Source organism: Saccopteryx bilineata, chromosome 3 (genome assembly GCF_036850765.1).
Source record: "Saccopteryx bilineata isolate mSacBil1 chromosome 3, mSacBil1_pri_phased_curated, whole genome shotgun sequence".
Classification (NCBI taxonomy): Eukaryota; Metazoa; Chordata; class Mammalia; order Chiroptera; family Emballonuridae; genus Saccopteryx; species Saccopteryx bilineata.
The window spans coordinates 275,656,687-275,671,092 of NC_089492.1; the positions used below are offsets into that span (position 1 = coordinate 275,656,687).

A 14,406-nucleotide genomic window follows, 5' to 3' on the forward strand; every position below is an offset into this window, starting at 1 on the left:
ATGAATATAGAACTTTTTGCCACAGAGAGGTTAAGTGATTTTCCCAGAGCCACACAGTTCTGTGACTGTGCTGCGATGTAAACCCAGGTCTCTCGGACTCTAAATCCTACACTTTCTCCAGGAGCAGAACGAGTCAGCGGAATTGGCCTTCTGAGCAAGGCGGGGCCTCCTCTCTCCACGCTGGGGTACTGTCCCTGCTGCTGAGGTAGCAGACAGAAATCTATCAATAGCAATCTGCCACCCTTACTTACCGGCTGTGATGGCGACGGTTGTAGACAGAATGTAGCCCACACTGGCAATCATAGAGGAGTCGTACATCTGCGAGGCCTGACTTAAAAACCTGCAGGACAAAAGCACTCCGGTCAATAGGCTGTGGGGATGTCGGAAAGGCTGAGGTGAAAGCTGAGGATAGTAGCCTTGGTTTGAAATACGAAGTTGACCCATCCTTGGGTTCCTAAAGGTGCCGTCCTTGAGTATCTCTAGGTCTGAGGTCCATGCTTTGCTCCTGTTCTTCCCCAGATTCATAGCCCGAGGCCCATCCCCATTCTCCAAGCAGGCCATGCGTCCTGGCTTCACACCTTTGACCACATGTTTCTTATCACCCTCACTTCTGTGTCCCCTGAGTCCCCACCCTACTAAAAAGAGCCATTTCTGGTCATTAAAACACTCTAAGAAACTCTTATGTTACTTATCACATTCTGTCTTGTTAACAATTTTTTAAAATACATTTTCTTCTTAATTCAAAAATAATGTGATCACTGTAATATGCAGGGGTTGGCAAAAGTAGGTTTACAGTTATATGTGAAACAGGGTTTTTCTTTTTGTTGTTATTGAATTTTTTTTTCGAGAGAGAGAAAGTTCGAGGGGAGCATTGGGAAGCATCAATTGGTAGTAGTTGCTTCTCTTGTGTAACTAGACCAGGCAAGCCCCAGGTTTTGAACTGGCAACCTCAGCATTCCAGGTCAATGGCTTTATCTACTGCAACACCACAGGCCAGGTTTATTGTTCATTTTTAGAGAGAGGGAGGAAGAGAGGGAGAAACTAAGAGAAAGGAGGGAGAGAGAGAAACATTGATTTGCTGTTCCACTTATTGGTTGATTCTTATACGTACTCTGACAAACCTGCAACCTTGGAATATTGGGACAACACTTTAAACAACTGAGCTATCTGGCCAGAGTCAACACAGTTTATTCTTGTACAGGGGGTCCTCAGGTTACGACAGCCTTGACATATGACGTTTCGAGTTTATGATGCTCACTCCCATAAAAACTAAAAATTGAGACATGAGTGTTTTGGTTTATGCCATTAGTATCGTACTTACGGACTACATGGGCGAATTAGTTTGGTTGTGTGCGGTGGAAGAATATTCAATAATTCGGAGTGTGAGGGAGGGAGTTGGCGTCCCCCAGTATGCTTACCCACGCCATTTTGGACTGTTAAGAGCACAAGTGTTCCGTCTGTGTTAGGCTAGGTAGGTTTCGACTTACACCAGAACTCGGGTTATGTCACCGTTGTAGGAATGAAACCATGTCGTAACCCAAGGACCCTCTGTATTATAATCGTAACCTGCATGCCTTTTCCCATACAAAAAACTGTGAACCTACTTTTTGCCTACCCCAGTAGAGAGGAAAAAGAGGTGGAAAATTGGAATTATTCCTAATCTATCTAGGATAAAAACTGCCATCATTTCAGAATATTCTCTTTGTCCGTTCTCTGTGTAGTTATAGCTGCTTACACCATAGCATACTTGCCACTCAACTGTAATCGTGTTTACTGGGCTGCCCCCTGCAGGGATATGAGCACTGTGAGGACAGTGACTGTTGCTCCCTGTCTGGGTGTGGAAGGCCCTGGACAGGCCTTGCACACAGTAGGCCCTCAGTGAATGCGTGTGACTGGGTGAGTGAGAAGCTCCCAGGAGGTGGGCGGGGCTTCTGATTCGTCCTGTAACCCTTGGAGTGCTCAGCACAGAGACTGGCACCTGGCAGGGGCTCAGTGGCGATGACTAGAACTGTTGTAGTAGGATTAACAGCAGCAATAATTGACATGGTAACAGTAACAATGATCATAAAATAAGCTGATATTCACTGGACATTATCCTGGGGGCTGCAATGAGAGTTTTCTGTGATTCTCTCAGGTGAGGACTATTATTCTCAATTGTAGACACAGAATCTGCATCTCAGAGAAGCTGGGGGAGGGGCAGAGCAGAGGGGGAAGGGCCGTGGGCTGGGAGCAGGATGCCTGGGTTCAAATTTCAGCTCCACCACTTCCTGGCCTTTTAACCTCACTTTGCATAGTTCCTCATATCCAAAATGAGAGAATTCTATCATCTGCCTGAATGGGGCGTTGTGGCGATGAAATGAATCCGTTCATGTGGAATCAGTGAGAGTAGAGGCTGCTTACCCTGGACGTCAGTCACTTCCACGATCCCTCCAGATCACGCTGGTGGACAGTGAGCTCAGGTCCAGACCTACTGCTGGGCACCAGGTCTCAGATGTGAACAAGGCCCAGCCCTGCCCTCAGTATGGCTGCTTCTGACTTAATTCTTGTGCTTAGAGAGAGAAGTGATCACCTTGCTCTTCCACTTGGGGTATCTTGAGGACTAGAAATGACAACCTCCTGTTTTTCAGCTAAGTGAAAAACAGGCGCCTCGTGGGGATGGCACAGCCTCAGGGCAGATGGGAAGCGAGGCTGCCCCACTGGGCGTTTCTGATGTTTTGAAGTGGAAGGTCAAACACATCCACTCCAGGCTTCATCTTTCAAGCAACAGAGCCCCCACACGTGACAGCTCAGCCCATTAGCGGCCCTGAGCTCTACAGCAGGTGCAAAACCCTGGTGGTACCCTGCATCTGAATGTTTTGCCTTCCCTCTTGCTTCAAAAACAATGTAACAAGGCCCAGAAAATGGAAGGGCCCGGCATGTCAAGACCCAGCAGGAAAAGAACTTGCAACTCACGCAGCTTGATAGACGGCAGTTGCCACCATGCACACGAACATCACGTAGAAGATGGGGTAGTCGAGCTGCAGGTGCCCCTGGATGGACAGGACGAGCATCCCAGCCACGGCCTTCACCGTCACCACTGTCATCGAGCCTGCAGGGGGGGTGAACAGGCATGTGGGGACCTTGGGGACGTGGAGGGAGTCAGACCCCGGAAGTCAGTTTACCATCCCAAAGGCCTTGGTGAAAGGATGGAGGGAACCCCGGCACAGCCAGTCCAGTGATTCACATGGTGAGGAGATGAGTTTGTCCAGATCTCTGGGCCTTCTGCCATGGGCTGCCCGCTATTTGTGCTGCTATGTCAAAGAAGCAAGGAAAGGAAAGTCCTGACAGGTATCTATTTCCAAACTCTACTGAGAAAAAGCAACGAGATCAAGTCTCTGAACCCCAAGTGGCAGTGCTGTGCCTGGAACACAGTGGGAGGTCCAAACAATCTTTGATAGATAAATGAATCTTTTTTGATTATCATTCTCATGGCAATCACAGGAAGAACATGTAATGTGTCAAGAGCTTTTTCTTTTTCTTTTACCGTATTGTATTCAATTGTCTATTTATTTATTTATTATTGTTTATAGTTTTAAGGGAGAGAGACAGACAGACAGAAACAGTGACTTGCTGTCCCACTCATTTATATAGTCATTGGTTGTTTCTTGTATGTGCCCTGACCAGCGGTTGAACCTACAACCTTGGCACATCCGGGTGACACTCCAAGCAACTGAGCAACCTGACCAGGGCACTCAGTCGCATTTTCAAAAACACTTCTTTGGACAGAGGTCCCCAAATGTTTTGGAACCTTACCTCTAATGTATATGCACATGCTTTTCCAATATATATATATATATATGTTTATATATTCTAAAATTATAGTCATGCAACACTGCTTATATGTAAGTTATTAAACATGTAGGAAATACCATTAAAAGATGGAGATAAAAATAAATTATAATATGTTCTCACATACCTGGTGGACCACCTTGCTCACCTCACCATGTGGACCACTAAATGACTCCTAATTCTACACTGTCAGACCCCCCCCCCCCCCGCTAAAGCAAGAGTTAAAAGAAATGACCCCCAACTCTGGTACAAATGGAGCCTCTTATTCTGGCTGAATGCCCTGCTTTCCTATTTCTCTCAGCTTCTGCTCATTTTGCTTTCTCCTGCCAACAGCCTGTTACCCATGGGGGCATCTGGGCCTCTCGGCTCCACAGACTGGTGTTCAAACACTCACAGTCAGTTAAGACAAGCACCCACTGGTCTTGAGGCTGTCCTTGTCAGTGAGAAGGAGACAGGAAGAGAGCGGCCAACGTGCCTCAGAACCTTCTGCCTTGCTACTCAGCAAGAGAAGATATTTTGGGACTGTTCTCTTCCAACCCACTTTTAAAACAAAATCACCACCTGATCAGGCGGTGGCGCAGTGGATAGAGCATCAAACTGGGATGCGGAGGATCCAGGTTCGAGACCCTGAGGTCGCCAGCTTGAGCATGGGCTCATCTGGTTTGAGCAAAGCTCACCAGCTTGGACCCAAGGTCGCTGGCTCAAGCAAGGGGTTACTCAGTCTGCTGTAGCCCCCCCCCCCCCCGTCAAGGCACATATGAGAAAGCAATCCATGAACAACTAAGGTGTTGAAACGAAAAGCTGATGATTGATGCTTCTCATCTCTCTCCTTTCCTGCCTGTCTGTCCCTATCTATCCCTCTCTCTGACTCACTCTCTGTCTCTGTAAAAACAAACAACAAAACAAAATCACCAAGGGATGAACCACTGACATGTTAAACCACAGATGAATCTCTAACATTATGCTCAGTTGAAGGAGCAGGTCACAAAAAGCCACACATAAATGGAACGGTATGATTCCATTTCTATGATACATCCAGAAAGGCAAATCCGTAGGGATAGAAGGTAGATCAGTGGTTAGCCAGGTGCTGGGAGGATGGGGAAATGGGGAGTGACTACTAATGGGCACAGGGTTTCTTTCTGGGTGACAAAAATGTTCTGAAATTTGATCATGACATTCGCATAACTCTGAATACACTAAAACCCACTAAATTGCATACTTTAAACAGGTGAACTTTTTATGGTATGTGAATTATATCTCAAAACAAGTGTTTTTAGAAAAATCAAAATAATTAACCCTATCTTACAGTGACACTTCTCTGTGTGGCTGATAGCCTGCCGCTGGAGTTTGGGCTCGCTCTGGGAAGGACAGGAGAGGAACACGTATCAGGCACCTGTGCTCATCTCATTGAATTGCCCCATACCCCAAGACCTGGGGGTTCTCTCGTGCCCATAGCTTGAGGACAGTGTCGCTTAAACAGGGAGAGTAACTGGGAGGCAGCGGCAGGGTTTCATCCACTCCCTTCTCCTCCTCCAGGAAGAATAGGTATTTACCAAAGCTCTAATAATCACACACTATGTGGGGTTAGAGCCTCGCCCCAATCTGATTTAGGAACCATCTGCCCCATTACACTGGTCCCTCTAAAGAGAAAGGGGAAAAAAAAGAGAGAGCAAAACCAATTCTTTGCAAAATGCCTTTGAATCCAGAATACCTCCTAAGCTCTGACTGGTTTTACATGGATGGACCTTTATGGACTCAGTTATTGAAACTTGCCCTACCTCTGACTTCTCTAGAATAACCTCTTAACCCTCCTCACTCTTACTCTACCTTTTTCTTCATTGCAGTCGCCCCCACCCAAATGTGTATTATTATGTCTTTGTCCCCTTGTTCATTGCTGTGTCCTCCCTTTAGAATGGGGGCACCCCCAGGTTTGTTTGTCCTGTGCATCGCTGTAGCCAGTTCAGCACCATTCCTGGCACTTAGGAGACTCAGTATTTGAACAAGAACACTGCACGCAGCCAGCAATGTGATGGAGCTCACGGGAACTGCCTCCGGCCAGCAGGGACCTTCTGGTGCTACTCACTCAGCGATGGCAAGATGCAAGCACCCAGAGCCCCGCTTACCGAGTAATGCCACCAGCAGAAGAATCACGATGATGTTGTTGGCGTTCTTCTCCTTGTAGAAGTACAGCAGCAGGCAGAACAGAATGATCTCCACAAGCTATGGAAGGCAGCGAGAGGGGGTCAGCGGGGGCCACAGAGACAGGCAAGACCAGGAGACCCTGGTGGGCTGGAGCTTATGCTGATAAGTCCATTAGTCACAGACTCCCTGAGTCGAGAGGGCATTGAAACACCCAGCATTCCTCAAACTATGGAGGGAATCCTCCATAGTCGCCTTCATAGTGGAAAAGGAGGGAATGCCGAGTGGACCTCCTGAATCCCTGGACAACACTGAGAAAAGGTTTGTTTCCTGGGCGAGCTCTGAGGGTGGGGGGCGGCCTCACATCCACTCTGTCTTGAATGGACAGGATTCATCAGGCTGAGACGGTCTCTTCCCACTTCACCGCTCCATCAGCAACCCCATGACAACTGGGGTCGGTGACGGAGGGAGACGCTTGTTCACTGGGAAGAGCTCTTTGGTGGAGTATACAAGTATACACACCCCCTGCCTCCTAACCAAGCCTCCAATGTGCATAGCTTAGTAGACAGAAGAGGATACTAGAGTCAGGGAGGCCCAGGTTTGAACTTGGATCTGCTTCTAAACTAGTTGTGTGACCTTGGGCAAGTCACTTAACTTTTTTAGACCTGTTACCTCCTATGTGAAATAGGGATAGTAATTCTTACCTTGTAGGGCCATAAGCACAGCCTATACATAATGACACCTTAATAAGCCAGGTCTATTCTAAGCATTTTAGCTATACTCAGATAATTAAATCAGCATAATAACTCTGTGAAGTAGGTACTATTACAACCTCAAGCTAGTACATGGCAGAGCTAGGATTTGAACCTGGACAGTCTGGTTCCAGTGCCCATGTGCTTGACCGCTAGACTACACTGCCTGAGGACAGGAGACCATGTGCCTAGCATTTAGAAGGCTCTCAATCAGTAGACTCTTACTATTAGACGATGACAAATCTAAAGTTTGAGAAGTTATGCTCCCTCTCCTTCTTAGATCAACAACTTGTTTTTTCTACTCTGTAAAGGCTCAGACACTGGGCAATACTTTCCTAAGAAGTGAAGCCAGCCCCAGTACCCAGCAAAACTAAAGCAGAAAAAAAATTGACAATGGTTCAGCTCCATGTGCCTACCCCAACCTCCTACCAAAGTTTATTTATTATAAAACCGATGCAGAAACATTAATGGGCATTTGGAAAGAGAATTTTAGAAAATTCCTCATAACGAGAGGCCACCAAACACAGCTGTTTTCATTTTCCGGTTTCCTCCCGTCTTTGTCACGGTGAATGCGTATTTTGCTCACTTGTCATCATAGTCAATGCACAATTCTGTACCGGGCCGCTTTTAGTTATCCTAAACAATTTTCATGTTTTATGAAGTTGTCATAATTATCTCTAATGGCTGCAGAATGGGCCATCAAGCAGATGGAGAGTAATTTAACATTCCCAACCATCGTCCGTGCATCCAGGGGGGCCCCATTTCTTGGCCGTTCTTCATGATGCCTAATGCCAAGCTGGAACAGCACCTGCCATTCTCTCGCAAGACAGCTGTGTATAAACTGGTGCCTCCTGATAGACTGTAAGTTCTGTGAGCATGTGACATTTATTTTTTTTAAAATCCACAGTGTCTAGAACATAATAGACACCTAAAAAATATTTATTGACTTTGATTTGGCCAAATCTCTCTAGCTGGCAGCACTAATTCATAATGAAAGAAGAATTGGTCACCGAGCAGCTGCCAAGCACTGCGTGGTTTCCATGTCACCTCGGGTCTCTCTCTCAAAAACCAGCCCAGGTCCAGTGACGCCCGCCAGTTTAGAGAAGGAGGCAGAGCTCCCAGTTAAGTGAATAAGGCTCAGAGCACACAGCATATAATAGATTCGAGCCTCTGTTGAGGGTATAAACCTTTTCCTAAAGAGGTAGGTCTTTGGCTATGCCCTGCTGATGTTCGTCCACGCCCACCAGGTAAATGCTGGGGCTGGCTGGTGGGTGAGACGTGACACAGCACCATCTTGGGGAAATCATCTTCTGCCTTGTGGGCAATCTGAGGAAAAGGGATGTCCGGAGGCCTCTAGAGCAGTCCCAGGCTGCTCAGTCGGAAGGGGCAGCATGGACGCCTTCTTCAGCAGGACATGGTGAAGGATGGTGGCACGTGAGGCCAGGCAGGCCCGGCTTCAAGTCCAGTGTCTGCTGTCATGGGACTCAGAACAAGTTAGCTAACTTCCCTGAGCTCCGGTCTTCTCATGCAGAAAATGGGGAGAAAAACACTTCCTTGTTGAAAGAATCTGACATGATCCATATAAAGAGTTTAGCACATTGCCAAGCACAGAACAGGAACATACCAGCAGCTTCAGCTAACACCTTAGATCAGTGGTCCCCAACCCTCTGGGGCCGCGGACTGGTACCGGTCCGTGGGCCATTTGGAACTGGTCCACAGAGAAAGAATAAATAACTTACATTATTTCCATTTTATTTATATTTAAGTCTGAACGATGTTTTATTTTTAAAAAATAACCAGATTCCCTCTGTTACATCTGTCTAAGACTCACTAATCTTTTTTTTATTTTTTTTGTGTTTTTTTGAAGCTGGAAACGGGGAGGCAGTCAGACAGACTTCCGCATGCGCCCGACTGGGATCCACCCGGCATGCCCACCAGGGGGCGATACTCTGCCCATCTGGGGCGTCGCTCTGTTGCAACCAGAGCCATTCTAGCGCCTGAGGCAGAGGCCACAGAGCCATCCTCAGCGCCCGGGGCCAACTTTGCTCCAATGGAGCCCTGGCTGCGGGAGGGGAAGAGAGAGACAGAGAGGAAGGAGAGGGGGAAGGGTGGAGAAGCAGATGGGCGCTTCTCCTGTGTGCCCTGGTCGGGAATCAAACCCGGGACTCCTGCATGCCAGGCCAACACTCTCCCACTGAGCCAACTGGTCAGGGCCCTAAGACTCACTCTTGATGCTTGTCTTGGTCACGTGATACATTTATCTGTCCCACCCTAAAGGCCAGTCCTTGAAAATATTTTCTGACATTAAACTGGTCTGTGGCCCAAAAAAGGTTGGAGACCACTGCCTTAGATGTTTTTTCCTCGATTAGTTTACTTTCAGACCTAACACGGGATGTAACCAGGGCAGAGGCGGGACTGAGCTCTGGCTGGGGGTTTAGGAGACAGAGTTTCCAGTGTCCCCGTGTTTCTATCAGCTGTGTGATACTGGGCAAAAACAAATACCACTTTAAAATTTTGCTTTCCTTTTTACCATAGAAGTTTTAAATGCTTCCTGAAGAAAGTCTGGATGATATGTAAAGACGAAGACAAAATAAACAGTCATAATTCTGTCTCCTAGAGAGAACTACCGACAGAATTTGTCTTCTTGTTTAGTCTTTTAGAGATACGTTATAGGTGCATACCTAACCTCGAAAAAAAATAAAGTTATCACACTATCCATGCAGTCGTAGACATTACTCAAGACCTAAGTGAAAAAGGCACTTTCCTGTGAACACTGGACTCTCCCCAAGCATGGCCTTCAGCACTGTGAAACCCGTCAGATTACGCGGCCTCCCCCACTGCTGGGCACTCAGGTTTCTGGGACTCAACCCTCCCCCCCCAACATTGGAGGCGGAAGGACCAGAGGTTTCCCTTACCATGTACAAGAGAAAAGGCCAGCTCACGAGGTGCCTGGTGATGTTCTCGCCGGTCATCTTCTCGTGACTGTTGGGTGCGAATGTCACCAGCAAGTAGGTACCCACAATGGCCAAACCACAGCCGACAAAGGACAAGACGTACCGCCCTGCAAGGAAGGGGAGGCTGTCACAGGGCTCAGTGCAGGTCCAGGCCCCAGGCCAGTGTGGGCTCTGGAGCAACACAGCTGACCTGCTATTGTTTGGATATTTGGGTTTTCTTTATTAAAAAAAAAAAATCTTCCCTGAATGTTATTATTTAATGAGGGGTAGCATGCATACAAAGAAGTGCCCAATGAATTCTCACAATGTGAGCACACCCATGTAACCAGCACCAGATCAAGAAAGGGAACATTAGCATGACCCCCAAATCCCCACTTGGGTCCCCTCCCAATCACCACACTCCACCCCCAGGGTATCACTCTGACTTCTACCAGTGCTGAGAATTGCCTGGTTTATATTTTTATTTATTTATTTATTTATTTGTATTTTTCTGAAGTTGGAAATGGGGAGGCAGTCAGACAAGACTCCCGCATGCGCCCGACCGGGATCCACCCGGCACGCCCATCAGGGGGCGATGCTCTGCCCATCTGGGGCATTGCTCTGTTGCAACCAGAGCCACTCTAGTGCCTGAGGCAGAAGCCACAGAGCCATCCTCAGCGCCCCAGCCAACTTTGCTCCAATGGAGCCCTGGCTGCGGGAGGGGAAGAGAGAGACAGAGAGGAAGGAGAGGGGGAGGGGTGGAGAAGCAGATGGGTGCTTCTCCTGTGTGCCCTGGTCAGGAATCAAACCCGGGACTCCTGCACGCCAGGCCGACGCTCTACCACTGAGCTAACCAGCCATGGCCATGGTTTGTATTTTACGTAAGTGGGTCCACACAGTATGTTCCTTGTGTCTGCGCTCACACAAGATGATGTCTGTGAGATTGGCCTGTATTGTATGTATAGTGCTACCTCCTTCGTTCTCCCAGCTGTGCAGCGGTCCACTGTGTGACTGTGACACAATTTATCCATTCGACTGCTGATGGGCATTTAAGTAGTCTCTGGTCTTGGGTTATCACAAGTTATGTTGCTATGAACACTCTTGTACATGTCGTTTGAAAACCATACCTCTGTATTTCTGCTGGGTATAAAACTAGGAGTGGGATTCCTGGATGTGTGGACGGTCAGTTCAGCAGTTACTGTCAAATGGTTCTCAGAAGTGGATGAACTAACTTACACTCCCACTGGTGGGGTATGAGAATAAAACTACGTATCTTTTTCTTCTTCATGTTAGCCACTCTGGCATTGCACTGTGGTTTTAACGTGCATTTTACAGAGAATATTTTAAAGCTAGAATCATTTTATGGGCAAGATAAAAAGAAAAAAAACACAAATAAAACAAAACCTGAAGACTAAACCTTCAGAGCCTATCATGTACCTTTAAAAACTACCGCATCCGCCCTGGCCGATTGGTTCAGCGGTAGAGCATCGGTCTGGCGTGCGGGGGACCCGGGTTCGATTCCCAGCCAGGGCACATAGGAGAAGCGCCCATTTGCTTCTCCACCCCCCTCCCCCTCCTTCCTCTCTGTCTCTCTCTTCCCCTCCCGCAGCCAAGGCTCCACTGGAGCAAAGATGGCCCAGGCGCTGGGGATGGCTCCTTGGCTTCTGCCCCAGGCGCTAGAGTGGCTCTGGTCGTGGCAGAGCGACGCCCCGGAGGGGCAGAGCATCGCCCCCTGGTGGGCAGAGCGTCGCCCCTGGTGGGCATGCCAGGTGGATCCCGGTCGGCACATGCGGGAGTCTGTCTGACTGTCTCTCCCGTTTCCAGCTTCAGAAAAATACCAAAAAAACCCAAAATAACCTCCCCCCCCAAAAAAAACTACCACATCCTTTCCCAACTAGCTTTTTAACTTAACTCCCCAGGGAACTGTCTAAATACTGTCAATATTCTATTCCACAGACCTGCCAGAGACTACAAGTGGCCTGGAAGCATGCTCCTGGCTAAGGACTAGAGTCCCCCGACTCCTTCCCAGGGCCCTGCACTATCCAGTGAACAAGTTGGTGAAAAGCCCAGGCAAGCGCAACAGGGCCGAGTTCTGAGCTGCATATACTGTGACCACAGGCTGCTGGGTTCTCCTGGCACAGAACTAACCAACCGATTTCATTCCACCGTCTCCAGAAAATGTGATACCACATTGACTGTCTTTTATTTTCATTCCAGGCCTCACAAGGTGCTCAAAAATTGAGTTGTTCAATTGCTCAGCGAACAAATGACCCCCGGTTCAACTCTACAGAGTGAGTGCTGTGCTAAGATACACAAGCCCGTTGTCCTAAGTTTCCTTCAGGCAGCGACAGGAAATCTGGCCTTCCTGATTCGTTTCCATCCTGTGGGGTCCAGCACAGGCTAGCCCTGGGGGAAGGTCTGCTGACTGTAATGGCACTTTAGGCAGGGCAGCCATGTGCAGCTAGCCGTGCGGGGTGCCCGCCTCACAGGGACACCTAGCTGGAGGAGTGAGGAGGACTGAGACCCAGCCTAGGCTCTGCTCACTAAGGCACGTGCCCCAGGACCACAGAGGCCCAGAGGAGCATCTTATTCCGATTCCCATAGGGCACGGCCTGGACTGGTATGCCTCTCATTCCGGGACTACTCACATGACCCTGGAAACACGAGCCCAGCCCCTGCATTTCTCCCCACCCCCAAATCAGGACTACTGCAAATCACTCTAAGTCTTTTGGTCTTCCTAGTGTGATTTGTTTGCTAAGTAGTAATTCTGCTTTTTTTTTTTTTTTTCAGTGTAAGATTCTCTCCTTTTCCAGCCTCCTGGCCCCATCTTGCTCTTATTCTATCTACACCAAAGACTCAGAACAGTGGTTCCCAAACCTCTCTAGGTTTCCATAGCATCTTAGGAGCTTCCTCTCCCTGACATCTTAATTAAAAAGATGTTCAGACACACAAGAAAAGTTGAAAGAGTTGTATAGGAAGTATCCACAGTCTTACCACCTAGATTCTAAATTGACATGTTATTATACTTGTATTATCACACATCTATCTGGCCTTCCTGATATTGACACACCAAACTTATTTCCGCCTCAGGGCCTTTGTACCTGCTGTTCCCTCTACATGGAACACTGCTCATAGACCTTGGCGCAGTAATCTCCTTAGTATTATTTAGGTTTGGGTTCAAAAATCATCTGTTCAGAGAGTCTAACCCTGACCAGTCTAAGTAATGTATCCCTACGTCCCCTGTGCCCCACCAAGAAGCTTTTTGTTTTCTTTGAAGCACTCACTAAGATTTAGAATTACTTTGTTTATTTAGCTGTTCACATGTTTATTGTATGCCTCCCCCCCACCCCAACACACAGAGTGTGGCCCTTAGTAAGTGCCTGGGGGAATATATCTTCCCCACTCCTCAGGTTTCCATGTGGAGGGTCCTCCAATGGACCAACACTTCTGCCTCTTGCTCCATTGTCTGCATTCCTCAGCTGACTGGAGCTAATCTATCAAAAGGATTTACACACTGAGGCTTTGTTCTTTTTCCTTCCTTTTCTGCCCCAGACTATGTGAGGCGGTAATTCTGGGTAAGAGTTCCATTCTGCAAACCCAAATGTTTTCTTGGGAGACTGGCCCAAGGTCTAATTGGGAAGAGGGGCACACGGGGGGGGGGGGAGTTCATTTGGCTGCACACCTAAGCTGCATGCTCTAATTTAGCTTTTGTCAGTAATAAAGCATAACCTCTGATCTCCTGTGCTTGACTTCTGTGTTTATTTCCCATTGTTTTAGGGAACGTAGTTAGGGAACGAGAGTGCCTTTTATTCAGCTTTCTAAAATCCCACAGTAGGTGGTTTGGGAACCACTAATTTAAAAAACCCAACTCCCCCGATGAGAGTGGAATACAGGACCACTCTGCGGAGCAGGACACAGATGACCTCTAAATTGGGGCGAGCTGGTTTTATAATGAGAAAAAGCACAAGCACAAAAATGAAGCACCGGGGCTCAAATCAGCGAACTTACTCAGAAAGTCTTTAGGTTTCCATTTTTCTTTGATGAATATGATTCCAATGATGGCGCTAGCTATAAAAAAAAAAAAAGGCACAGGGAAAAGAGAATTGAGGTTGCCATCAGTCAAAGGAGTCCCTTCGCCCAGGCCCTTTGGGTTGGCTCATCTGCTTGGAGCGTGATATTCCCAACTGGGAAAGGGAGGTTCCTCCCAGAGACTTCCTGAGGATTTCCTACAAGACCAGGAGCACTGTGTGTTGAGTACTTGCTGGGCCATAGGCAATTCACTAAAGTTATTTCTGGTATACTCACACTTTGAGGTGGGTGCTATTGTTATTCTCATTGGAAAAATGGGGACACCGAGGCTAAGAGAGGTGAAGATCCCACTCAAGATCATGCCGCTGGTGGGCAAAGGCTAAAAAAGGTGAACTCAGGACTGCGGGACGGCAGGGCTCTGGCTCCTTCTTCCGCAATGTCTACTTCTGACATCTTCACCCTGGATCGCGTTTCTCCCTGACTGTCCACATGTGCAGATGGACTCAAACTTCCTGTGACCGCCCTAATGGGTGGGGCTGGCACTCCCTGTGAGCAGGCCTGGACTACTGTCTCACTTTGCCTCTCCTGGGTGTGTGTCCTGAGCAAAGTCAGTCAGTTCTCCCAGGTCTCAGTCTCCTAGTCTACAAATTAGTGTGCTGGGTCCAGCCTGCACCAGCTGCGAATTATTAAATATTCAGGAAACGGCCACAGTGGGAGGTGTTTAC

The 14,406-nt window shown here is 48.0% G+C and overlaps 1 protein-coding gene across 3 annotated transcripts in view; it reads right to left on the reverse strand.

Moving 5' to 3' along the window:
• NIPAL3 (NIPA like domain containing 3) overlaps positions 1-14,406 on the reverse strand; it is a 41,113-nt gene that overhangs the window by 12,640 nt on the left and 14,067 nt on the right. For all 3 annotated transcript variants that reach the window (XM_066270095.1, XM_066270097.1, XM_066270096.1), the window contains 5 exons: positions 13,661-13,720; positions 9,635-9,780; positions 5,952-6,048; positions 2,953-3,088; positions 252-340 (listed from right to left, as the gene is read on the reverse strand). In XM_066270095.1, coding sequence (XP_066126192.1) covers positions 252-340; positions 2,953-3,088; positions 5,952-6,048; positions 9,635-9,780; positions 13,661-13,720 — 528 coding nt within the window. The remainder of the gene's footprint in view (positions 1-251; positions 341-2,952; positions 3,089-5,951; positions 6,049-9,634; positions 9,781-13,660; positions 13,721-14,406) is intronic.